The 26,764-nt window shown below is 44.1% G+C and overlaps 1 protein-coding gene across 1 annotated transcript in view; it reads left to right on the top strand.

Moving 5' to 3' along the window:
* The window catches only part of SRRT (serrate, RNA effector molecule), a gene marked incomplete in the record, with an annotated part of 984,080 nt that extends 957,763 nt beyond the window's left edge, over positions 1–26,317 (top strand). The window contains 1 exon segment of the mRNA XM_044077005.1: positions 26,142–26,317. Within this exon segment, the coding sequence (XP_043932940.1) occupies positions 26,142–26,214 (73 nt within the window).
* Positions 26,318–26,764: the final 447 nt, after the last annotated feature.

Below are 26,764 nucleotides of genomic sequence, written 5' to 3'. Positions count from 1 at the left end.
TGTTGTGTAGAGTACTTCAAGCAAACTGTGATCAGTGTTCTTCAGTCTAATCATTCTGAATTTGACTTTCAGTACAGAAATAAGTAAGATAAAAATGACACCAGTGCAGTAATACAAACTGCTGTTTTGGTGGTTCTATTTCTTGCATTTATTTCATAAGTTCATAGGTAGGTACTAGGCTATCTGCCCGAGGGCTTGTATAAGCTTAGCCAGAGTGTGTCGGCTTTCGCCGCCCCATTGATTAACTGAGCCTCTGTCAAGCAGAGTCAATGAAGTGATCCCAGGGGTGTATTTTCTGTTACCCATCCACTCATCAAGGCTTCTCTTAAAGAGTGTTAGTGAGGGGCTCTGCGTAATGTAGTTTGGAATTTTGTTCCAAAGCATGGGGAGTCTCTGTGACAGGAATCTTTCCCTCCAGCATGTTCTATTTATTGTTGTGGCGAGGTTTAGCTCACTAGAGCGCATGGCTCGCAGTGACTTGGATTTCTTTAGGTGGAGCATGTCCATCAATTCTGAGTTGGACATGGCTTTGTAAGTCAGGCAGAGATCACCTCTGAGTAAGCGATATGTCACTGAGTACAGCTGGAGTTTTTTCAGTCAGGCTGCATAGGACATATGTTTGAGGCCAGTAATCCTCTTGGTGAGGTACTTTTATGGTCTTTCCAGCTGTTGGAAGTGTCTTGTGAGGTACATCCCAAATGGGGCATTGTACTCTGGGTCTGATGAGTGATGAGTAGAGGGGCACTATAACCTCTTTATTTCTAGATGCGAACCCCTTAGTAATTAGATGGGCCACATAGAAGGATTTCCTAACTACTTTGGCAATATGATTGTCAAAGGAGAGATTACTATCTACCTGGGTCCCCAGATCTCTTATTACCTCTTCTGTATTAATGGGCCTGCCGCCTATGTGGTAATTCGTGGGTGTTTTGTTTTTCCCAAACGGGATGACTATACATTTTTTGGCATTTAGCTTGAGGCCATAACTTTGACACCAGATGTCTGTCTCAGTAAGGTCTTTTTGAAGGATGTCCGTGCCAGCCGGCGAGTCAATTATGGCTCCCAGTTTGCAGTCATCGGCGAACTTGGTTAGCCATGGTCCTCCCGTGTTTGCCTGTACTTCTGAGAAATATGTGCCGAACAGTAGGGGTCCCAGAACCGAGCCTTGCGGGATATCACTTGTGACTGGTTTAGAGTCGGACCTGGAGCCTGCTGTTCTTACCGTGTGAGTTCTGTCTGTAAGCCAGTTGGTAACCCATCTTGTGACGTAGAGGTTTATGTTCAGGCTGGTGAGTTTTTCTATAATACCCGAGTGAGGAATGGTGTCGAACACCTTGGCGAGATCAAGGTAGGCTGTGTGAACCACCTTTCCCTCGTCTATGGCCTTGGTGACTGTCTCGAAGAAGTCAACCAGGTTTAGTAGGCATGATCAGCCCTTAAAGCCGAACTGGGTCAGGTCAAGTGTTTGGAGGTTCCCAATGTCTTTGTTAATGAGTTCCATGATGATGCGCTCCATAGCCTTGCAGACCAGTCTAGTCAGGATTATGGGGGGATAGTTACCAGGGTCAGTTGTGGCCCCTCCTTTGTGGAGCAGAATAACAGTTGCTGTGTGCCATTCTATGGGCACATAGCCTGTGAAGAGGCTGAGGTTGAACAGCATGTTTAGGCGGGGGGTTAGTTTGTTCTGTAGTTCATGCAAGACGCAGTCTGGGACACCATCTGGCCCCATTGATGCTGTGTTTTTGGCTTTTGAAAGGGCTGTTTTTACCTGTGAGAGGGAGGTGAAGTTTGCACTGAATCTATCTGCCAGGATGTTGGGAATATCAGTAGGTTCAGTGTATTTTGTCCTATTTTGCACTAGCTTAGAGCATATCTGCGAGTTGCCACTTAGATTCTTGACATAGCTAAAGAAGGCTTCATGGTTATCTTTCGAATCCTTGGCTATTTTTCTTTCCAAGTTAGCCTTTGATGATTTTATGAGGGACCTTAGTTTCTTACTGATACTGCTCAGGGATGTCTTTCCTTCTTGGGATTTGCTGAACTAGTTTCCTCCTTTTGTTGTATAACCTGTTTATGGCAGGGGTCCACCAGACTGGTTTCCTTTTCTTAGTGGAGTGAGTCTTGTTTTTGCTAGGGATGGCACGATCCATGCATCCTTGTAGATGCTCATAGAGTGCAATTGTAAAGGATTCTGCATCTTGGGCAGTGTTATCCTTTAGTGTGGGGGCTGTGAAACTTACCACCTCTGCCTTAAGTAAGGTGAAGTTTGCTTTAGAATAGTTTTTCACTGTGGTTTCCTTGATTGGGGGTGGTGGTGGGGTGTGGACATCCAGGGTGATTAGTTTATGGTCTGATGTAACCAGTGACTGGTTGACCTCTGGTACTGAATACCTGTCGCCCATGTTGGTGATGACCAGGTCCAATATGTTGTGGCCTCTGGTAGGGGAGTTTACCAGCTGATCCAGGGCATTTGAGTTGATAAATTCCAGGAAGCGCTGAGCCTGGGAGTTTATACTAGAGTAATTTTCCCAATTAATGGTAGGGTAATTGAAATCGCCCAATATCAGGGTGTTCGGTAGGACCTTCATGTTTTCCAGTATCTTCAGAAAGGCGGAGTGGTGGTCCTGGGTCACAGAGGGTGATCTGTAGCAGGCCACAATTTGCATTGCAGATTTGCCCAATGTTAGCTGCACATGGATGATCTCAGAGGTATCATGCTGTGTCACTAACCTGGAGGTGTGGGTATCCTTGATGAATATGGATACACCCCCTCCTTTTGTGTTTCGGTCCGTGTTCTGTGGCCGAAATGTGTGGTATGAGTTGTAGCCCAGTAATGCTGGAGTGCTCTCTGGAGCCTTGAACCAGGTTTCAGTTACTGCACAGATGTCGACGTTCTCCATACTTAGGAGTGCTTCAAGCACATGCATTTTGAGATTTAAACTCTTGGCGTTGAGTAGCATAACCCTCATTTTTTTTTTACTTGCGCTGTTTGCGGAGGTGGGTTTAAATTTTGAGCCTTGCCTAAAAAGGGCACTATGGGGGCAGCAAGAGCCTTGGCCAGTATTCGAAAGCCGAGGGGTGACAGGTACAAGCCGTCTCTTGCGAAGGAACGTGGCTTGTCGAGCATGTCATCCCAGGCTGACAGACACTGGATCCCCTTTGAATGACACCAGAAGCTTAGCCAATTGCTGAAATTGATAATTTTTTCTTTATACGGAGGTATCATTCTTGGTGAGGGCTGGATGCTACTCAGGGTCAGGGTCATACCCGCCTGGGCTACATGATCAGAGAGCTCTTCCATGTCTCTTTTCATGTAGTCCAGGGAGGTATGTCTCAGGTCATTCACACCAACATGAATAATGACAGTCATATTTGTACTTGTTCTAGAGTGACCTGAGTGCTTGTGTTATGTGGCGGATTCTGGCTCCCGACAGGCAGCTAACAGTAACCTTCTCCTTTTCCAGCCTAGTGAGTGGGGCGTCAGTGTGCCTGACTATTGAGTCACCTATTACTAGTGTGTTAGGTATGTTATTTCGCCTTAAGGGCTGTGATTGTGTGGCACATTGATTTTGTGTTTTATGTGTTGTCTGGTTTGTGATGGGAGGTGCAGGTTTTGTGGGTGTCTGCTTTGGAGCTCTGTGATACTTTTGCAGGTTTTTATTTAGAGCCTCCCAAGTATGATTTTTGTGTATTTGTGTATTTTTTGCCAGTGCTGGTTTAGTAGGTCTATGTGAAGCTGGAGGTGTGGTGCAAGTGTTAACCTTCTCCTCATGACTGTCTGTTCCAGTCGTGGGTGGAGAGACCTTAGCCTCCAGTGTGGCTGTATAATTGCATCTCTCGCATATGTTAGTGTTTTGTGGTAGGAGGAGAGGGCTGTCTGTGTACATGAGGCAGTTGTAACATTGCCTCAGGATACCCAGATTCGCCAGCTGGACTGGAGAGTACACCTGAAGTTCCCCTTTGGTCATGCCTGAATAGTAGTGTGAGCTGCTTAGTCGCTTGGTTGGTGAGGGGTGGATAAAGAGCCTTGCCCTGCTTGGCAGTCAAGTGCCGGGGTATATTAGTGCTTGCTATTAGGTCTGAGCAAGTGCTGGACTGTAGGATGCTTTTTGAGTGCTTAGGTTGAGAGACTAGTTTCAAGTGAAAATCTGAAGAGGAAACTTAGTGGAGCCGGGAATAATTTAACCCTAGCTAACCGGTGCTGCCCGACGCACAAAACCGTGCAAATGTGTTTTTTAAACTACTAACTTCTGGGCTGGAACCACTCCTCCAAGAACAGATGGCTGCTCAAAGTTCCCCTCTCTCACAGGTGAACAGAGAAACTTCCCTCTATCCAAGTAAGGTATGGGTAACTCAGAAACTTGTAACACAGCCCTGAATTCAGCACTAGCCTGAAAACTGGACTGTACTAGCTTAGAAAGGCGGGAAACAAGATTTTTTTTTTTAAAGAGAAGGCAGAAACAGTAAAAAGTACACTTAAAACAGCTTTGAACAACTACAAGTGATCAGAAAAGGCTATCGCACTTCAGTGTGTAGCCTACAACAGTTAAACAATTTAAACAAAAAACAACTTTTTAAAAGTGCAAGCAGTCAAATAAGTACAATATGTGAAAAAAACAAGCTTTTAAATCACAATAAGTGCTGGAAAATCAGCGTTTAGGCGGGAAACAGTTAAGTACAGCAAGAAAATACGGAAAACTGATAATCACTCCAAAGTCTCTCTTTTAAGCCTGAAGGCTTGTATCAGTTTAAGGCTTTCTAGTGCTTTCCAGTAGATTAGTTACAGGAAAGATGGGAAACAAGCGCAGATGTAGTCTTTTAAACCAGAAAGCTGAAAGAGATGGACAACTTCCCGAATGATCAATAAACTACAATTCCTGGGCCAAGAACCACTCCTGTTGTAGTAGACAGGCTACCTAGTACTTACCACTCCCACTGATAAGCTAGAAGGCTGCACTCCAACACAAAGGCTTGGGGGGCTCAGAAGCTTACAAACAGTCCTGGATACAGCAAATCTGTACCTGGACTAGACTAGTTACGGGAAAGGTGGGGATCAAGCACAAACACGGGCTTTAAAACCAGAAAGTTGAGAGAGATGGAAAAAATGCCCAAACGGCCAGTAAACTACAATTTCTGGGCCAGAACCACTCCTCTTGTGGTAGATAGGCCACCTAGTGCTTACCACTCCCACTGATAAGCTAGAAGGCTTCCCTCCAACACAGAAAGGCTTGCGGGGCTCAGAAGCTTACCAACAGTCCTGGATACAGCAACTCTGTATCTGGACTAGGCTAGTAACAGGAAAGGTGGGAAACAAGCACAAGTGCGGCTTTTAAACCAGAAAGTTGAAAGAGATGGGGAAAAACTGCCCAAACGGCCAGTAGCTACAATTTCTGGGCCAGGAACCACCACTCTTGTGGTAGATAGGCTACCTAATGCTTACCACTCCCACTGATAAGCTAGAAGTCTTCCCTCCAACACAGAAAGGCTTGGGGGCCTCAGAAGCTTACAAAGAGTCCTGATACAGCAAATCTGTACCTGGACTAGACTAGTTACAGGAAAGGTGGGGGACAAGTGCAAACGCAGGCTTTTAAGCCAGCAAGTTGAAAGAGATGGAAAACTACCTAAACGGCCAATAAACTACAATTTATGGGCCAAAACCCATTCTTTCCGTGGTAGATAGGCGTACCTGATGCTTACCACTCCCACTGATAAGCTAGAAGGCTTCCCTCCAACACAGAAAGGCTTGGGGGGCTCAGAAGCTTAAAAAGAGTCCTGGATACAGCAAATCTGTACCTGGACTAGACTGGTAACAGGAAAGGCAGGAAACGAGCACAAACACAGGCTTTTGAATCAGAAGGTTGAAAGAGATGGAAGAGCTTCCCAAACGGCCAATAAACTATAATTTCTGGGCCAGAAACCTCTCCTCCTGTGGTAGATAGGCTACCTAGTGCTTACCACTCCCACTTATAAGCTAGAAGGCTTCCCTCCAACACAGAAAGGCTTGGGGGGGGCTCAGGAGCTTACATACAGTCCTGGAATACAGCAAGTCTGTATCTGGACTAGATAAGTTACAGGAAAGGCAGGAAACAAGCTAGGAATTTTTTTTTCTAATACAGAAAAGCAGCTAAAACATCAGTAAATACAATTCAAATGCAGTGCAGACTAGCACACGTGTATCAATATTACGGCAAATACGGTTTAATTAAATGCAATTAAATTAACAAATGACTAAAAAAGTGCAGAAGGTATTAAATTAGAAGGCTACTAGCAAGCAGTAATAAGTGCAGAGTAAGAACAACTGAACAGATAGCACGCAGAACAGCAGCTAAGACAGTTACAGTAAGAGCAGCTGCATATGTATATATATATTTTTTTTTTGAGCGAGGGAACACAAAATTAAGAGGCTACAGGGGTTGTCCTTTTCAAATGATCTCTTTGTACACAGTAGGAGTGCCTGAAATCAGAATATGATCTCACTGCACTCAGTTGAGTGAAAAATGAGATAGGCCCAGAAGGACTATCCAAATACAAACTTACAAGAGGGGCGGGCAGTTTCAAAGCCACCAAGATTAACAACAAAACTACAACAGGGAGGGTGGGAGGGAAAAACACAGTGGAGACAAGACACAGAAACAATACAGCACCACTATAAATAATAGGCAAGTGTATAAATACAACAAAGTGCAAATTAAGTTGCAAAAAGTGTACTTATCCATTTGGAGTAGATTCCAACTTTGCAACTCACAGCAAATCTATCAGCTTTCCAGCAGTTCACAGAAATGCAGTCTGCATTGGAATTACAATGAAATACACCTCAGGCAATGACTAACAGCTAGGATGTGGGCTGGCTCAACAACCCCCTCCCTGAAACTAGCTTGAGCTACCCTGAGAAAAAAACACAGTGGAGACAAGAGACGGAAACAATTCAGCACCACTATAAATAGGCAAGTGTATAAATACAGCAAAGTGCAAATTAAGTTGCAAAAAGTGTACTTATCAGTTTGGAGTAGATTCCAACTTTGCAACTCACAGCAAATCTATCAGCTTTCCAGCAGTTCACAGAAATGCAGTCTGCATTGGAATTACAATGAAATACACCTCAGGCAATGACTAACAGCTAGGATGTGGTCTGGCTCAACAACCCCCTCTCTGAGACTAGCTTAAGCTAGGCTTGCCACCTTTTCAAATGCCCAAAGTGGGACATGTTTTGTAGAAACGTGCAATTTTGCAGGACAGACATACCCACTGGGAGTACAAAGGACATAACTTCACTGTTTTTGTCCAAATAAAAGCTTATTCTTGTAGCATATGAGTTGCTTATGCTATTTCATATACTGTTTAGGTGTTTCAGATACAAAATAACTGTTTTATGCAACTATTAAAGAAAATGTAGTAAATAGTTTTTGCCTTAAAATTTCAGAACATTTGTCATTTTTTTTAGATTTTTCTCAGGACAAAACTGCTCAAAGTGGGACTGTCCCTTGCAAAGAGGGACAAGGTGGTACATTTGTCATTTTTTTAGATTTTTTCTCGGGACAAAACTGCCCAAAGTGGGACTGTCCCTGGCAAAGAGGGACAGGTGGTAACCCTAGCTTGAGCTACCCTGAGAAAAAAACACAGTGGAGACAACAAGACACAGAAACAGTTCAGCACCACTATAAATATAATAGGCAAGTGTATAAATACAGCAAAGTGCAAATTAAATTGCAAAAAGTGTACTTATCAGTTTGGAGTAGATTCCAACTTTGCAGCTCACAGCAAATCTGTCAGCTTTCCAGCAGTTCACAGAAATGTTTAACTTTCCTAGATACACTTGAGGCAGTCCTGTTCTAGCCTGCCAGCACAGCTATTCCATTCATCCTTTGTTGACCAGGTTAGTCCCACTAGGCTAGTGCCCTCATTTCAGGGGATACCTGAGGTGGTGTCTCTACTACTGGGGATATTTAACCAAGGCATAGGGGAACTTCCTTTGCCCTTTAAGTGCTGTTTGATCTTTTACATCCACCTGAGCTACCAGCATCTCAGGCAGATGGGACCTCAGTTTAATGTCTCATTTGAAGGATTGAAAGTGCTGGCAGACAAGTGTGAGCAGTTGTATAAAGGGATTACACATTTTTGGTTATTGTAGAAGAACTCTTCTTGAAACATGAGCTTTGATGGGATTGTCCTTTAAATCTGTCAGTTTGGTTGTACTGACATGTGCCTCTTGGAAGATGCTTCTCTTGATGGCAGTCATCTCTGTTCAAAAGATCTCAGGACTTCAAAATTTCTTTTATAATACTCACTGTTACTGTTCTTATCAATGTTTGGGTTTCTGCCTGAGGAGCCAGATGGCCAGTCCAACATCCAGAGCCTTGCTTTCACCTTCTTGGTTTCATCAGCCTCCCACTTAGATGTCATGGTGGTGGTGTAAAAGGGATGTTGTCCAGTGCCATCTTCAGATCTTTCTTGCCATGGTTCACATGCTGCACATGCTTGTCATTCTAGTGAGATTTTGGATAAGTACCCCATGCATTAAATATTTCCTCCTTTTTCCCCTAGATTTTAGTCTGCATCGTATAAAATGTGTATTTTTTTTTTTTTTTAAAGATAATTGAAATGTGGGGCAAACAAAGCCATCAGAAGGATTTTCCTGGTCTGTGTTTTAGATCCATAGCATGGTGTTACACAGCTTGTCCACATTGCGCAGTAGTTGTGTGCCTCCATGGGTCCAGCTAAGGTATCTAGGACCCTTCCCCAGAAGCCTAGGCACTCAAGCAAATGCCCAGAGGGGAGAAAAAAATGGGGAAACAGGCAACAGTCTGAGTGATTCTGGAACTATAGCAGTGCTTTTTTATATATTGCACTTAATCTTTACAAAATACCTGTCTGCATTAGTTGTCTTTTGAAAGACCAAGGACACATATGCCTATTGTTAGTTTCATGACTGCCTAATCCAGGCAGACTTGGAAAAGTAGAGTCAGGAGGCTGTACAGTTTGCACTGGTATGGTATGTTTCCTGTAGCTGGGTCTCCTGTAGCCTCTCCAAGTCTTGTATGACCCCTGCAAGGGGCTGTATTTTTCTAGAGGCCTTGTTGGACAGAATGCCTTTCTACCAGAAGACTATCCTTATCCTGTCCCAATTCCTCCAAGCCAAGTTACAGAGAGAGTGTATCACAGCAAGGGAATTCTTTGATTTTGAGCTAAGAGACATTTTGCATCCTGATGGTGCCGCCTTCAATGTTTCATATGTGAATGTTGCAGTGGTGCCTCAAAAACTGATGGTTGCAACATGATCAATCTGTGGTGATTAAAATCCAGTTTTCCTTTCTATCAGAATGGATCTCTGTGGATAATCCAGGTACACCTTATTCTAGAGGTACCATTCAAACTTGCCCAGGGGTTAATGGGAACCTGACATCCGGATGGGGAACCAAAGCCAGGAAACCTTGACACCACTGTATGTCTGGCGTATGACTTCAGTCGGGGGGCATAGGGGTACATAAGTGGACGTGTAAGTGTAGGATCCTCAGACTGCCTTGCTGCCACTCTGAGCAGAGAAGCTTTGCTAATGTCTGTCTGTCTACTGCAGTGCGCCACTACCACTGTCAGGGTTTTGTCAGATAAGTGCTCCACTGGGGAACCACCCGTTTCTTGTATCTTATGATTTGTGTCAACTAAGAGGGAAGTGCGACATTGGAATGCAGATTCCTTACAGATGCCTCCATTCCTGCTTAGCGGGTGAACACTATTACCATAGTTGTAACGGTTGGCAACAGTTTGTTCCTAAAACCATTCACACTAGGATACTTTCCCTTAATAAATATCTACTAAGATACCTTCCCTTAATAAATATTTGAATACCCAGCAACTTGAGCTTTCCAAAATGGTGGAACCCTCTTTTCCAACACCCTATTCACATGGAAAACAAATTAAAAAAAATAATAAAACAAGATACTTCTGCTGTCCAATCTGACTTGGACATACCTGCTGAGATGCAGTAAGAACCACAGCACATACCTGAGCTCTGAGAAGGTGCCCTCTACCAGAGGCTAGTATGGCATCTTTCACTCACACATCTGAGACTGAATTTCAAACCACCACGGGAAATAAGGGGGAACCCAGGGTGATTATTTCCAAGGAAATCCAGAGGCATACTTCAGATCCTTGTGCAAGTAGAGGTACCTGGCTCTCTTGACAAGGTTCCTCACCATCATGCTTCATTCAAGTGAAAAACGTGATCAAAAGGAAGCCTAAAACTAAATATTTCTCCTCACTGGATGTCCCAGGAGAAGGAAGAGTTTGACTTCTTTCAAGGCATGTATAAAGCCATTCTGTCTTTGAATTCTCCTTCTTTCTTCCCATGGTTTTGCTCCTCCACCTCTGAAGAGGCAGCATGAGTCTTCATCAAAAGAGGAGGAATCTAATTCAGGTGAGGGCTAACTGGCCGTATTCCTCCCAAATTTGCTCTCCCGGTCAAAACTTTATGTATGCTTTCTTGTACATGGGGCGTCTGGTGATGCTTGCTTTGAGGAAACTATTTCCAGAATGATGATGCAATATTTTGAGTGGGATAGTAAACGGGTCTCAAATGTACAACATCCTTATGCATCCAATATATTTGACAGGGTCTACAATCAGGTAGCAGACACTGCAGTCATTGTCCTCTGATAAACCCACCAAACTTCTTCCTATATCCAATGTACTGCCATCTGATATAGACAGTAGGGCTGTGGGACAGGTATGGCAAAAAAAGGCTACCTTTGTAACCCTAGTTTTCAAAGCCCAAGACTACCAAGAACAAATGACCAAGTATTTACTTTCCATTTGTGGAAACCTAAATAAGTCTTGCAGAATTTCAAACTTCTAAACACTAGTTTTATCTTTATCTTTGCTCAATAATGCCACACAGGTAGCCAGACACTCCATTAAGTGCAAATGTGATGCTGCAAAGGCTTCCTGTAGAGCTGCAACTATAGGGTCGGCCATCTGCAGGTTTGTTTGGCTTTGCCTTCACTCTCAACCAGAATATGGTTTCGCCAAAAGCTTCTACATTCCCCTCTCCATAGGGACCTCCTTGTTTGGCCTTTTGGCTGCTGAACATTTCAAATCCTTGTTGGAAAAAGGTAAAGCCATGCAGGACTTAAAGCAGATTTTTCTTACCTCATTTCCTGTATACCACAGGCACTACCGTTCTAAACCCACTTTGTAGAGAACAAAAAGGTCTGTCAAAAGGGAAAAACATTTAAGAAATGATTTAAAGAGAAACGTCACTGGGACTCCAGTGCTAGAATAATTTCCTTTTCAGACAAACGTACTTGCAACTGATTTTGCTTCCCCTTCCGACTTTGGTCCATGCTTCAATCTTTTCAGAAGGCTCCATCTAATCCTCCCAGCCTGGGAATTCATCATCTTAGGCAAGTGGGTATTGCCAATCATACGAAGCTGTTAAGAAATGTCCCGGAAGGAACTTCCATCACTGAGGAGTATACCTTCACCCCCAGCAAATCAGTCGCATCTCAAGCCCCCCTTGCTTCATGAACCACTCACTTGGCAGTCTGTAGAACCAGTTTAGCCTCAAGTCCAGTGGAAGAGCTTCTATTAAAGATTATTCCTGGTACCCAAGAAAGAGGAAACTTGAAAACCTATGCTAGGCTTTTCCCATCTTAATTCCATTTTGAGAGTTAATGTCCTTCAAGATGTTTCTCTTCAGGCACAGCTTCCCCTCATCCTGCCTCAGCCTTTCTGATCAATCTAGATCTGAAGGATGCTTCCCTGTACATCTGATGTGCTAGAGATTTCTCCGATTTTTCACCTCTTCCATCACATTTCCAGTTTTCAGCTTTACCTTTTAACATGTCTGCAGCTCCCAGTCTTAAAATGCTTAGCCCCAGCTGTAGCCTTTTTGCAGAACACTGAATACAAATTTCTCCCTGCCTTAACACACTACGTATTCAGGCCTCATTCAAGGAAATCATAATGACTCCTCTCAAATTCACGGTCTGTTCTGGAAAGACTGGAATTCACACTCAACCCGAGGATGTCTTCCCTGATACCCTTAGGTTTCCATAGTTTTCCTAGGTTGCAGGCTCAGCACCCAGTCAGTGATGGCCTTTCTTCCTTGCTCCCTCTATCTGTAACCTCAACAAGCAAGATTAAGAGCTATAGAGTATATGACAGCCAGACTTCAGATGATACCTCATGCCAAACTGCATATGAGGAAGATGCAATGATACCTGAAGTCCATTTGGTCACAGCCAACTCCTGGACTTCTGTTCCTGTTGCAGTGGTGGATATCTGTGGTGAGGTACAGCACAGGAATTCCTTTCATAGCACATACACCTGATCAGAACCTACACACAGATACATCCGACCTGGGATGCTTGGACAGACTCCACAATGGTTCTGAGCCAGTAGTCCTGCCAGAAAACTCAAGGAACACATTCAAGTCTTACAGGTGATCTTTCAAGAGTGGAGACCAGACCCTCTGCAAGTGTTCACAGACAACAGCTCAATCATGTGACACCTCAACAAGCAGGGGTACAAAGTTTTACAGTTTTGCAGGCTAGCTCTGAGGGCATGGAACACAGCCATAGAAAAAAGCTGCTCCTACAGGCAGTTTCCATTCCTTGATATTCTTCGTGTTTCATTGTTGCAGTCATCACATTTGGGTTATCCTTGCCAGGGTAGCCCTCGGCCGGCCTGAATACCAGAGGCTTAGTATTTCTGCATCGATTGCTGTCACTTGAGGACTGACGTCGGGTTTCCAGTAGTATAAAGTAAGGCAGCTGACGCCATTACATCAGTCTTTCTTGCCGTGGAGCCCGAAGCAGAAGCAGTTCGCATGAGTGCCGGTTGGCCGCTACCTGAGTTTTCATCTCCGAATTGAAGTTAGTCTTCTAAAGCTAAGTTTATCCCATTGGGGATCCTTTTTTCTTGCACTAACCAGTATCAGAAAAAGTTAACAGTTGTCTCGCCTTTGGAAAGCAAATACCACATAGAGACTTCCACTCTTAATGTGTCACTTGTTTAGGCCCAGACCATGACGTCCCCCGTGTCGCTTCTGTGCTTTGTTCAATTTTCCTTGAATCCAGCTTGACTCCTGACGGCCCTACCTCCTCCTGCTCCCAGAAAACCAGACTGGTACTGTAGAGTCGCTGACTCTCACAAATATCTTTTTAAAAATCCAACAGCTGACCCTGAGGTTCTTTCTCAAGGACCAAAAAGGATTAAAGCAACCTCTGCTAAGAATCCCACACCCTCAGACAGGGATTCCCAAGCATTGGACAGATGGGGTAAAAAGTATTTTCTCTTGCTATCAGGGCACTAAATTGTCAGTTCCATATGCTGAAATTTCAGCAACATACCCTGGAACTCCTTAAACAAAAAATGCTTTCCCTTCTTGCTTGAGCAAAATCTAAAGATTTACAAGACTTAATGCATTCTGCAAGCCAAGTAATTAAACACACTTTACACTGTGGTTTTGCGCACTAGAAGCTTCTTTCAGGGAAGCAGTGACTGGATCTGTCATTAGAAGACATGCATGGCTTAAGGAACAACTCCTGCCAGACCATGTCAAACCTAAATTGTTGGATGCCCCCTTGCACAAAGATAACTTATTTGGTACTAAGGCAGAAGAGGTCTTAAAAAAGATGGAAGAAAAAGCAAAATCTATGCAAACAGTTAAGGATTTCTTACAAGTCCAGCCCCCTAGATTCAGCAGGCATTGTTCCTCCAAGCACTGGTCCTTTCCTACTCCGAGTAGGCCCCGTGGAAACAAACCCCCCACAGAGCAGCCTCAGAGAATGCAGAGATCTAAGCAGTGGACTACCTCCACCTCAAAACCAGGGAGTTCTAAGCCACCCGTTTATGGTAAGAACTCAGTGACTCACCTCCTCCTCCCCTCTTTGCCCCACCTTCACTTACCCCTAGGAGGAAAACTCTCATTTCACTCAAGTACCTGGGCCACCATAACCAAGGTCCAATGGGTTCTGAACATTGTCTCAGGGATACAAATTTTCCTTCCATACCCTTCCAACCCCAAAAGGGTTTCCAGATCTACCACCATATCAGTGAGCAGAGGCTCAAAAACAAATCCTTTCCCTTCTCTCTCAGAGCAGTAGAGCACGTTCCTGCAGAACAGATAGGCCAAGGCTTCTACTCCAGACTTTTTCTGGTGCCCAGAAAAGAAGGCACCTGGCGCCCCATCCTTGATCTATCAATTCTAAGCACCTTCCTGGTGATCCCAAAACTCAGAATACTCACCCTCCAGCAGCTGCTACCCATGCTCTCCAAGGATGCTTGGCTAGCTACCCTAGATCAAAAAGAGGCCTACCTCCACATTCCTATCAGGGAATCATGCAGGAAATATCTCTGCTTCAGTGCAGGATCTAAACACTTTCAGTTCTCTGCGCTTCCCTTTGGCTTATCTACTGCTCCCAGAGTTTTTAAAAAAATGTCTGGCTCTGGCCATTGCCTTTTGCAGACAAAGAAATATTCAGATTTACCCATGCTTAGACTGCCTTATTCAGGCAGCCAGCCAGAAGAAGCTGCTCAAGCACCTGGCCTTTGTAAAGACACTACTAACCTCCCTAGAATACACATTCAATGAAAAGAAATCCAAACCAGTGCCCACCCAAAGGATAGTCTTCCTGGGAGCAAGTCGGATGCAGCATTCCAGATGGCATTCCTTACACCAGAGAAACAAATTTTTCTTACTACCTACTTCTCTCAACTAGCCACCAGGCCCCAGCTGTCTGCAAGGAAGATCTTGCAAGCTCTGGGGTTCATGGCATCTTGCATACTACTCATTCCATGTGCCAGACTGCACATGAGGAAACTTCAGTGGTACCTAAAGAGCCTTTGGTGTCAACACTGTCAAGACCTGGAAACTCTTCTACCTGTAATTCCTTGCCTCAGAAAGGAATTTCTTTGGTGGGCAACAGCATGCTCCCACAACAAGGGACTTCCCCTTCTCCCCAACCCCTGCCACCCAGACCCTCACCACAGACGCATCAGACTGCGCTTGGGTTGCACACCTGGATGGCAGGTGCATACAGAGCCAATGGAGCCCTCAGGAAATGCCTCTACACATCATTCAAAAAGAGATGATGGCTGTGCAGCACACCTTGATAGCTTTCAAACCCCTTCTCTCTCCAGGGGTTTTTCTGATCAAAACAGACACCACTGTGATGTGGTACATCAACAAGCAGGGAGGGAGTCACTCCTACCCTCTATGCAGGCTGACCATGACCCTTTGGCTCACAGCCTCTTCCATGCAAGTACACCTGTTAGCACAATTCCTACCAGGCTCTCTCAACTCTTTGGCAGACCAGTTAAGCAGAAACCTTCTGGATCCACACAAGTGGCAACTCAACAGAAGTAACTTCACCCTAATAACTCAGAAATGGGGAACCCCGAAGGTCGACCTCTTTGCTTCCCACACCAACCATCAGCTCAGAAAATACTGCACCAAGGAGCATCTCTGCATGGCTTAGAAAGTGGATGCCCTGTCCTTCCCCTGGTTCAATCAGTCTATGCGTTTCCTCCCCCTACCTCTCATCCCCAGGGTACTGCTCAAAATAAGGGAGGAAAAACCAAGGACCATTTTTATAGCTCCAGACTGGCCCCGACAACACTGGTACCCTTTGCTGCGCAGCGTGTCCCCACTGCCTCCATGGCATTTTCCTCAAATTCCAAACCTCCTGATCCAGAGGGAAGGGGAATTCATGCATCCACATTGCAGACACTCAATTTGGCAGCTTGGCTTATTCCCTAACCCCGAACCAATCTGCCATTCTGAATAAACAGGTTCTGGATGTTATCCGTGAGGCCAGATGTCCTAGCACCAGAAAGTCTTATGCAGATAAATGGAAAAGGTTCTGCACCTGGATCCAGGCTAGGGGAGCCAATACAGCACAGCCCTCCATCCCTCTCATCCTGGATTACTTAGCAGGCCTACTACACAGTGGTCTCTTTCTCCTCTATAAAAATTCATGCCTCTGCTATTTCTGCTCATTTTCCTACTGAGCAGCCCATTTTCTCACACCCTTTGATCAAACAGTTCCTCAGGGGGGCTAGAAACTTGAGACCCCCCAGAAGGGCACCAACGCCAGCTTGGGACCTTAATTTTGTCTTGGAAAAGCTCACCCTGCCCCCTTTCGAACCAGCTTCTTCTGCAGAGCTAAAATTTCTCTCCTTGAAAACAGCTTTCCTTCTGGCCATCACTTCAGCCAGAAGAGTCTCTGAGATGCAAGCACTCATGGCTGTGGAACCCTTCATCATCTTCCATGCAGACAGGGTATCCATCAGAACTAACCCATCCTTCATGCCCAAGGTGGTGTCCATTGTGGCTCTCAACCAATCCATTCATCTGCCCACCTTCTTTCCTAATCCCCAGAACAAGAGGGATAGGATTCTTCACTCTCTAGATGTGCACAGACAGCTCAGATTCTGTCTGGACAGGACTACGTCCTTCAGAAAGTCTGATCAGTTGCTGGTTAGCTTTGCTATAGGGGCAGAAGGCAAAGCCATCTCCAAGCAAACCATTTCCAAATGGATAGCACACTGGCCTCCTACTTTGGGGGCTCCTGACAGGTTAGGGCAAGAAAAACTGAGCATCGGCTGCCTTACTTTATACTACTGGCGACCTCACGTCAGTCCTCAAGCGACAGCAACCGATGCAGAAATACTAAGCCTCTGTTATTTAGGCCGGCCGAGGGCTACCCTGGCAGGGATAACCCAAATGTGATGACTGCAACAGTGAATACACTCGAACATCCACATTTATGGTAAGTGTACACAACTGTACTTTCTATATGCCTTCCCAAATGTTTTCCTGAAGATCCAAAAGGATAAGCCAGAAATCTTGTGACAACCATTTTAACCCGTGTAGATTTGGTTCCCTCTTCTTTTCCATCTGCCCAGGGCAATCACTTCACCATACAAAGATGGACTTACTCCAGCAGAATGAAGGCTCACCAATGCAACCCAGCCTTCGGGCTCTCAGCCTGACCTTCTTGGTGATGAGAATTTAATTCCTTTCAGACACCAGTTCTCAGAATGTGCTCCAGGTGCACCAGGAGGCGAGAAAACCTACTACTAGAAAATCTTACATAGCTAAGTGGAAAAGATTCTCCATATGGTGTCACAAAAAGAACAGGGACCCCTTTCCAGTAGGTATTAATAGCAGTCTGTTGAACATGTGTGAGCTACTTATGAGGTCTAGCTCACTCCTTTATCAAAGCCTATTTATCTGTTGTCTTAGCTTGTCTGCCTATAACCCCAGCATTGCTTTCTAGGATTAAGGTTAAACGGTTCACATCCTTCAGCTGAACCATCCGAGGAAGGAATGCTCTTAAATGGTTCTTAACTGTACTATCAAGGGCATGTGGGATGAAATGTGAGGAAGCAGAATGTAAAAAAAAATTACAACTGTATTATTAGGACTAAAAAAAGTTAAATAGATTTAGACTGGGATACCCTGCTCATCCTCAGACACCACCACAGTGCAGTTTTATATCAGTAGGTAGAGGCAAACTACTGTTTCATACTTTGCTGAGTGGCAGTGAAATGCCAGGAGTTAGAACCTTATGTCCCATCATAGGAAAATATTTTAGCAATCAGGCTGGCAGGTCACAGTCAGATCCTCACAAATGTTGAATAGAGATGCGTTCTTGGTTCTGACCCACAAGTGGTGTGCCAGCAGTAGAACATTTTGATTCCCCAGAGAAAAGGCAACATGCCTCTCAGCTTTATGGACAAGTCTGTTTCTCTGTGCTTTTGCTTGAATATTCTTGACCCCCGGGGTATTGCCAGAAATCAAGGAGAGTCCAAAAATGCTTCTAACAGTGCCCTCTTGGATCAGGCAACACTGGTTCTCTCTAAGTTTAGCTAGGTTAGAGCTAATGCTGCAACTTCAGGGAAAGGACCCCTTGACACAAGGGGTTGTTAGTACACACCAATCTCAGAACTGTAAGGCTGTGACAGCACAGTTCCTTTAGCAGTCATCTTATCCACCCGCATGTTTTCAGTGGATGTACTGCTCATAAGGGAGGCTAGGAAGGGAAAATTAAATGCATAGGAGTCGTACCTAGCAAAGTATCTCCCGATGGTGTCTTGTTCCAGGCCTGGACCCTAGGTCAGCTAGAGCACCTCTGCTTCTGTGCCTTTTCATACTTTCACAAGTCAAGGCTTTCTTGTGCCTCTTTAAAGGTGCATGTTTCAGTTATGTCATCTTTCTTACCCTTAGAGCCTCCTTTCTATGCTGTATTGCTAGTCAAGCAGTTCCTAAAGGAGGTATTCCATCTTAAGACTACTGATACAGAAATTCCCCCCACCTTAGGACTGGCAGCTTTGAACCCACTGTTTCGTTTCCGTTAAAGCATCTTTCCTGGATGATGATGCTTTTGGTGGCCGTGATATCTGCTAGAAGAATTTCAGGTGCAGTCATTAATACTTAAAAGATCTTCCCCAAAGACAACCTCAATCTCTATGCCCAAAGTAGTGATGAAGCTCTTCTGAAATCAGATTTTTCACACTCCAGAATAAGGGGAAACCCTGCATGCTTTATCTACAGACAGCTGTGATTCTATCTACAGAGAACTAGGGAAATACCTTATATATATATATATATATGTATGCGTATATATTTTATTTGCTCTTTCCAAAGAGCAGGTGGTGATGGCCTTGTCATTGAGCAAACTCAAATGGACATACTATTGTTTTGTTTTTTTGCTGCTCATTTAATGGGAAACCTGCACCAGGCCATGCCAAGACCCATTCCATACTGCTGCAGCAGTGAGCAGTACAGAGAGCATATTACAGTTGTGTTAAGAAACTTAAAATAGTATAAGTTTGAGTGAGTATATTCACTTTTGCATTTCCTTTTCTATTCTGCTGGGACATCCTGAGGTTGGGCTGGGTACTAAGTTTACCGTAACCTTCCTTTATTTCCCCACCAGGCTGCAGCCTTTTTCCAACTCCGCTAGAGCACTGAGTGATTGTGGCCTTGCGGGTGAATACTTACCCTCACATGGGTAAGTCCTTATGCCCACTTGTACTCTAGGAAGTAGTCCTGGGGCAAGAAAGATCAGACATTGTTGTCTGCAGAACTCTTTACCCTTTCTTTACTGATGTCCTAACATAAGAGTGAGAGAGAGTCTGCTGAAGCCAGGAAGGCAAAGGTAGAGCTTTGGAAGTCTGTCTGGTTGTCCGCTTTCTGCACACAGGAGTCCTAGAAGTGATGAGTGCAGCGGTGAATATACTGGAACATCTAACCACAGTTACAATAAGTTCCTTGGACAACTGTACTTGGTTGGGAGCCATTTTCCTTTGACAGGAAACCAGGAGGTGATCTTTGCGTTTCACAGTTGCAGTCATAACTGATGGGATTTCCTGTCATGGAAGTCACTGGCCAGCCTGACTACCAGAGAATTTTCTCCTCTTCCTGAAGCCGAAGGACACCCTGACCGACATCAAGATGTCTGGCTATAAAGTAAGTCAGCCAGCACCATAACCCCTGTTCATTCTTGCCATTGGAGCCCAAAGCAGAGTGCTAGTCAGCAAGTTTGGTCACTCCACACAAGAGAAAGAAGACATCTAAAGCCAAGTATCCTGTTGAGGAGCTACTCTTATGTTTCTTGACAGTTGTCAGAAAAAGTTAGTCTCTGCTGTGGCAAGCAGATACCACACGGGGACTTTCACTACGTTTGTGTAACTCGTTTGGGCCCAGAACTCGACGTACCTTACTGCCAGTTCTGTGCTTGCTTTAACAGTAGAATAAGCGTAGGGCTGGGATTTTAGCTAAAACCTTCAGTGAGTTGCTAGGGCCTTCACGTACTATGTAATCCACCAGTCATGCTGAGGTTGATCTCCATAGGCATAAGAAGGAAAACCACCCAAAACTTAGAGTAACCTTAGATCTAAGGGATGCCTACCTCCACCTCCCCATAGAAAAATCTCACAGGAGGTTATTACACATCGGAGCAGGTGTGAGGCATCATCAGTTTTGTGCTCTGCCCTTTGGCTTCTCTGCTGTACCAATGTTTCCCCCAAAATGCCTAGTCCCAGTGGTAGCCTTCTGCAGGTTAAAGGCCATTCAGATTTACCCCTACTTAGACAGCTGCCTAATTCAGGCAACAGATCTAGAAAAACTAAATGCAAATCTGCTTTATGCATGAGATCCTGGCTTCACTGGGGTTCACCATCAATACCAGAAAGTCTCAGACCAACCCCACAAACAGTATTGTGTTTCTGGGGCTTTGCTGGACTCCTCTCTTCAGAAAGCCTTCCTCCAGACAAGGTTGTCTTTCTAGCCCTCTCCTTCAAAAAGCTGTTTCTCAGGAACTACTTCACAGCCAAAGAGTTCCTCAGTGCCTTGGTTTACATGTCCTGTAGCATTCTCAGGATCCCCCCTGACTAGACAGCATATGAGGAAGCCTTAGTGGTGCCAACATTCTCAGTTGCTCAACTTCAGGGTGAAACTTCTTTCTTGTCTCAGGAAAGAGTTTGCCTGTTGGGCCCATGCATGCTCCCTCAGGTTCATCCTTCAGGACCAAACTCTGACCATAATGCCTCGGACATAACCTGTGGAGGCCCACTACAACAACTTACAGATTCTAGACAGATGGGACCCCTAGTTAAAAACAAATACATCAACCTAAAAGCCCTGATGGCAGTCCATAAAGGTCTTGATTGCCTTCAAAGACCAATGGAAACCAGGAGTACTCTTAGTAAAAAGAGAATACCATAGTTATGTACAGCATAAACAAGAGGGGGGACTCACTCTTACATTTTGTCGCCTAGCTGTGGACCTTTGTCAAACAGCAAACTCCCTAGGTTTCCACCTCATGACATAGTACCTACCAGGAGAAACCAGCTAGTGAATCACCTAAGCAGGAGCCTGTCAGACCCTCAGTAATGGCAACTGCATCGGGAGGATTTCTTCAGCATAGCCAAAAAAAAAATGGGGCGCACCAGAGAGATCTTTTTTATCACCAAAGCAAGGACCAAAACAAGGTCAGCCTGGAATACAGATGCCTTCCTTGGACAGGCCTATTCCTGTATGGTTTCCTCCAGTACCCTTACTCCCCAGGGTGCTGCTGAAGATAAGGAAAGAAGGGCCAAGGGTCTTTCTAGTGGCCCTAGACTGGCCAAAGTAGCACTGGTATCCTCTCATGCTCTAAGCAAGAGGTAGCCATGGTTTCTGCACCATTGAGTTATCGAAGTTGTATCTTCTGTGACATACTCCTCTGGGGAGTCCAAGTGCTTCCTCTTACACTTCTTCTCCCTAGGGACCTCCTCAGTGGGTTGTTCTGGGGAGGTGTTGGAAGAAATCGAGATACCCTGCTGGGAAGCCTGTGGTCTCGGACTGGCTGTCCCTGTCGTAAAGAATGATGAAGCTCCAAGCACAGAGACATCAAGGTAGAAGGCTGAAGATCTGAGGGGGTTAGATCTGCCCTTTCTATTGGCAGACAAAACCCTTTTCACAGCCTCGAAGGCAGACCACCCCAGAGAGAGAGAGAAGACCTCATATCCGGAAAGACAAGCTTTTGGACTGTTGTCCTCCCCCGTTCCAAAAGCAATCTCCCTGAGGTGGAGGCTGGAGTCGAGCTCTCCAGTGCTGAGGCTGATCAGATAACTTCCGAGTCAACTCAAACACCTCTGATATGACAGGAAATCTTTGGCTCCGAGAGCTATCTGGATCCAGTTGAACTGAGCACTCAGGCAAGCTTCAGATCCAAAGATACTACTGTCTTCAGATCTGAGCCAGATGGATCTGGACAGCTTGGATCCAGAGACTTTGAGAAATCAGACGAGGAACTTGTAGTGGGGGTGTGGTCGAAGACACTGCACCTAGAGGATTTTCCGTATCACTCTTTCCACATTTTCATCCATCAAACTTCAGGAAAATTGAGTGAAAACAATAGGGGGGGGGCCTGGGTCGGTGATGCACTAAGAAAGGTGGGGGCACTGGATCAGGTTAGTAACACTTGAAGTAGTACGGCTGAAAGTCAGGTCTGATACCTTTTTGTCAGATCCGAGGAAGTGTGGTCAATCAGTTTTTTTTTTATCTAAGGGTGAGGTCTAATCCATCTTGACTCTCTTCTTGGAAGGCTCCAAAACCATGGAAGATGTAGAATGTTTCGGAGAAGTTTTTGTTTGATTGGGTTTAGGAGATTTATCTCCGGATATAACCTCTCCAAAGCTGAGGATAAGCTTGTTTTTCCATTCAACAAGTGCCCTGGGGTTGAATCCATGGCATATAGAACAATCCTCTTGAAGTTGTAACGGTCCCAGACAGTACACATACATGCATGGTGTAGGCATCAGACATGGGAAGTTTGTGCCCACACTTGGTGCGTTTTTTTTTTAAGCCCAGTGGGGCCTTTTTCTGCCATAGCAAAAAGTATAAAAACAGGCAAAATTTAATTAGATTTTTTTTAATCTGGAAAGAGACATAGAAAAGCTACCAACAATGGTAGTAAAAAGGGACAACAAATGTAGAAAGAAAGTAAATGTTAACAGTATTTAAGAGGTACGTACTGTACGCTAGTCCAAAAAGTGGGAGAAATGCTAACAATATTACTTGAAAAGTACTAAATATATGAACAGGTAAGGGATAGGAAAAAACTTTAAGAATTTAAGAGAAAATAGAAAAATATCTAGATTTAAAGATTGTAACACTTATCTGACAAATGCGCGAGAGCTATGGTCAACCAAGTCTTTCGCATAAATCAGCAAACGAGATCTGGTGTAACTTAGGGGTTGGTGCATTATGGGAAAGGAAGAAGCTAGAGTATTTTGATTGCCACGAGCTTTAGCAATGGCAGAGTCTCATCCGAGGGATCAGATCCAAACCCATCAGTAGAGGATAGAATGAAAATTGACATCAGATCCATGGTTTCTGCACCATTGAGAGAGGACCTATTAACACAGAATAAGAGCGCACTCAAACTGACAAGCGTGTATGATACCTTGACCCCCTTGACAAACCAGTCCTGGGCATTCTAAAAGCCAGGAGAACCTAGCACAAGAAAATCTCACATTGAATCGCTTCCATTTGATGAGTATGGTGCAAGCAAAAGGGACAGAGCCCTCTTCAAGCTCAGATGTCTCTGATCCTTTTATACTTTCAAAGACTTTGACAAAGGACTTTCTTACTTTTTCCTCTGTTAAAATTCTCGCCTCAGCAATTTCAGCTCGTCTGCCTACTTACTCCCCCCTCTCTTCTCCCAACCTCTTATGAAGCAGTTTTTGAGAGGGATAATACACATTAGACCTCCAGGAAAACCTCTCCTGTTCCCCAGTAGTATCTCATTTTCATTCTGAAGAAGCTCACCCTCCCATCCTTTTGAGCTAGCTGCCTACGTGGACATCAGATTACTTACCTAGAAGGTGGCCTTCCTGTTAGCCATTGCTTCAGGCCTTTGTGTGTGTGGGAACTTTCATCACTTTCCTCCCTGACGGTCTGTCTTGGGACCAGCCCTTCTTTTATGCCTTAAGAGGTTACAGAAATCTCTCTAAACCAAACCATCTTACCTGCCTACGTTCTCTCCTAACCCTCAAAACAAGGGCGAAAGAATCCTCCATACTTTGGATGTGCATAGGCAACTGCATTACTTCTTAAACAGAATGAAGAGCATCAGGAAGTCTGACCAGCTTTTTTGTGACCTTTGCCTGTGGATCTGAGGGGAGACTGGTTTCTAAACAATCTTCAAGTGGATCTCCCACTGTGACTTGTTTTGCTACAGCCATCACGGAAAAGAAACTCTAGACCCTGTGAGGTCACACTCTACAAAGGCTAGTTGCTATGTCTACTACCTTTCTCAAAGGGGTGGCCACTAAGAAAATCTTGGAATCCACTACATGGTGCTCTGTGCATACCTTCACCACACATTATCACCTTCCAACCTTCTCCATGTCCAGAGTGGGGTTTGCAGCTGCTATCTTGCGGAACATTCTTTCCTCTTATTTTCCATCCACCCTCTTTTCAGCTTAGGGAGTCAACCCATCAGTTATGACTGCAACAGTGAAACACAACGAGCAGTACAGTTTACACCTACCATAAATGTTTAGTGTATTCACTGTTGCAGTATTCTTTCCATCCCTCCTTCCCCTCTTGTCCCATGAGATTGGGGTGGTTATTCTCTACTTCTAGGTTGTTCCCTCCTCTTGTTCTGTATGTTCTCTAGAGTTTGTGCTTAGGTCCTTAACCTTAGGGGCTGCTGATGGGGACAAGAAACCACTAAGGCAATGGTGCCAACTGACTCCCTTTATACCCAGACATTTTGACATTGGTCAGGGCATTGTCCAGCTTCAGGAGGAGAAAATTCTCCGGTAGTCAGGCCGGCCAAGGCCTTCCATAGCAGGAAATCCCATCAGTTATGACTGCAACAGTAAATAAACTCAAACATTTGCATTTATGGAAACTGTACACAATTGCTTTCTTTAACACTAGCATAGTGTTCTTGTGGATACCTGTAGTAGTAGTTATTGCAGTAGGAATTTGTGCTACTGTGAGTCTGACACCTGATCTAACTTTGAGCTGAGCACCCTTCCACCCATAGTCAGGCTAATGTTAGTTTACCTCAGACTTGCTCATCTACCTTTATTTTTTGTTGGAGAGCAGCAGCAAGCGTTGCGTTCTTCTCTATGGCCTTCTACCTGGAATGATGGCATTATTTTGGATGTCCCATGCTGAAAACAAATCCATCAGGTAGTAAAAATGCTGAGGATGGTGCATTTTTAAAACTTCATTTTAAGTATTTTGGCTGCTCAGGGCCATTGTCACACTGTACTGTTCAGAATTGCAAGGAGAAATTCATTTTTGCCCCTTTGGACTTGCTTTTTAAGTTGCGTATTTACAGGATGTCTATGTAGTGTTACTTGGTCTTGTATCTGGCAACTTTTTTCTTTAACCAAATATTGCAGCCTAGACATGCCTATGTCCAGACCTGGTTTTCGCAACAGCATTTTGCTTGGTCTGCTGTCATAACTTGTTTGCTTTCTTTTCCCTGTATTTCTAAAGCGGTGGGTTCTTTATTTGCGGTTATCTGCAGTGCTTGGCAGTAACAGTGCAGCACTTGTTCTGCTTGTAGCTGCCTTGGGTTAAGACTGCTTGAGTTACGTAGGTTACCTGCTGCAGAAGTAAGCCTTGTAAGAAGCAAATTCACCATCATCAAGGTAAGTTGTCCACCTAGGCCACTAATCCCCTTAGTTTGGATAATTGCCTAGATGTCAGATTGTTAGACTGTAAAAATCTGATTAAATTATTAAGCTTTATGGTTTTGTTAGAGGGGTAGGGGTGAGTTGAGCCACTCCCATTATTTGCCTCTGGTGGAGCCCAGGGGAGTCAAGTGCAGGTTTAAACCAAGGGCTAGTTGGAGCCTTGATGAAAATATGCATTATTCTGAGGATCTTTTTTCCTCCACTGGTGTGTGTCTGTGTGTGTGTGTCTGTGTGTGTGTTGGTTGTTTGGTTTCCCTTCCAGTATTACATGAAGTAATTGAGAGACTTCTTTTGGTAGATTAACATTTGCTTACCAGTACAGTATGCTATTAACAGGTCTCTCGCTATAGAAATTCTTTTAGCGAGGTCATTATAATGCTAGATAGTGGTTTAAATATTTTCTCAGTTGCTTACAACCTTGGTATTGTAGGTTTTGTTACGTGTTTAACAGCACTTTGTAAAGTAAAACTTAGCACAGTGGTTCAGGAAATGCAGCATTTTTAAACTAACCCCAGTTGCTCAAAGGGGAATTGTAGATGTTTCCAACGTGTGTGTGTGTTTAGTAAGTTGCAGTTTTCAGACTAATGTTACTGTTAAGTGGTGTACTTTACCATTTTATGTTTTCATATTACAGTAATACAGACCAGGTTTGTGAGAATGTATTTGAGAAAAATTCTCTGTTAAAGCTGTCCCACACAGTATGCTTTTCATCCCTTTACCCCATGTGCTACTGATAAGGAAAAGTTAACCACATTATTTTCTAGATGGAAACTCGTATGTCTGGAAGAACATCTCTCTAGTGCATATCTAGCATTTGCCATAAAGCCATGAAGCTAGTACACGCTTAAATGTTGATAAAATACCACTAGAGAAGAAGCTGTTATAAAATGAGTACTCTTTAGTAAAGTTTTTTTTTTTTTTTTTTATTTCAGGATGAGAGGTGACCCCAGAGCCATTATTGAATACAGAGACCTGGATGCTCCAGAAGATGTTGATTTCTTTTGATTTCCCTCTTCGGTTTCATTTTTTACTTCATGTGAATAAACTTGTCCCAGTGATTGTAATATGTTCATTTGATTTTATTTATTTATTAAAAGAATGGGGTTACTCTTCTGGTGTCTCATTTCCACAAATGCATTTCAGTAAGGTTATCTGTCATGAAGTCTGTAATTGGAACGGAAGAAAAGCAAGAGTGCTTAAAGGCAGTGGTGAAGTAAGACTGCATTTCACAGTTACATACAGTTGACTGACATTTTAATACCCTGGAGATATTTTGATTTGAACCATATTTTGTTACATTTTTGTAGTTCTTGCAGCTAGTCATTAAATTAAAAATTTGTGCTTAGGGGTATTTTCCGCCAGCAGGTAGTAAGAGTATTGGACAACTGAACAACAGTTGTCTGAATTAATAACCGTTATCATACTGGATTTAGTGCACCACATACTGCAAATTTCATATTAGAATGAAACATTTTGCAGACATTCGAAGGAGCCATTTTATATCCTTTGTCTTTCTGTCTTTGCTCTGTTAAGCAGTACCTACTTTACTCTAACT

This window comes from Protopterus annectens, chromosome 7.part0, assembly GCF_019279795.1.
Source record: "Protopterus annectens isolate FY-2018-M chromosome 7.part0, PAN1.0, whole genome shotgun sequence".
Taxonomy (NCBI): Eukaryota; Metazoa; Chordata; order Ceratodontiformes; family Protopteridae; genus Protopterus; species Protopterus annectens.
Note: the sequence above shows the minus strand (reverse complement) of the source record. Positions and strands in the feature narration are given on the sequence as shown.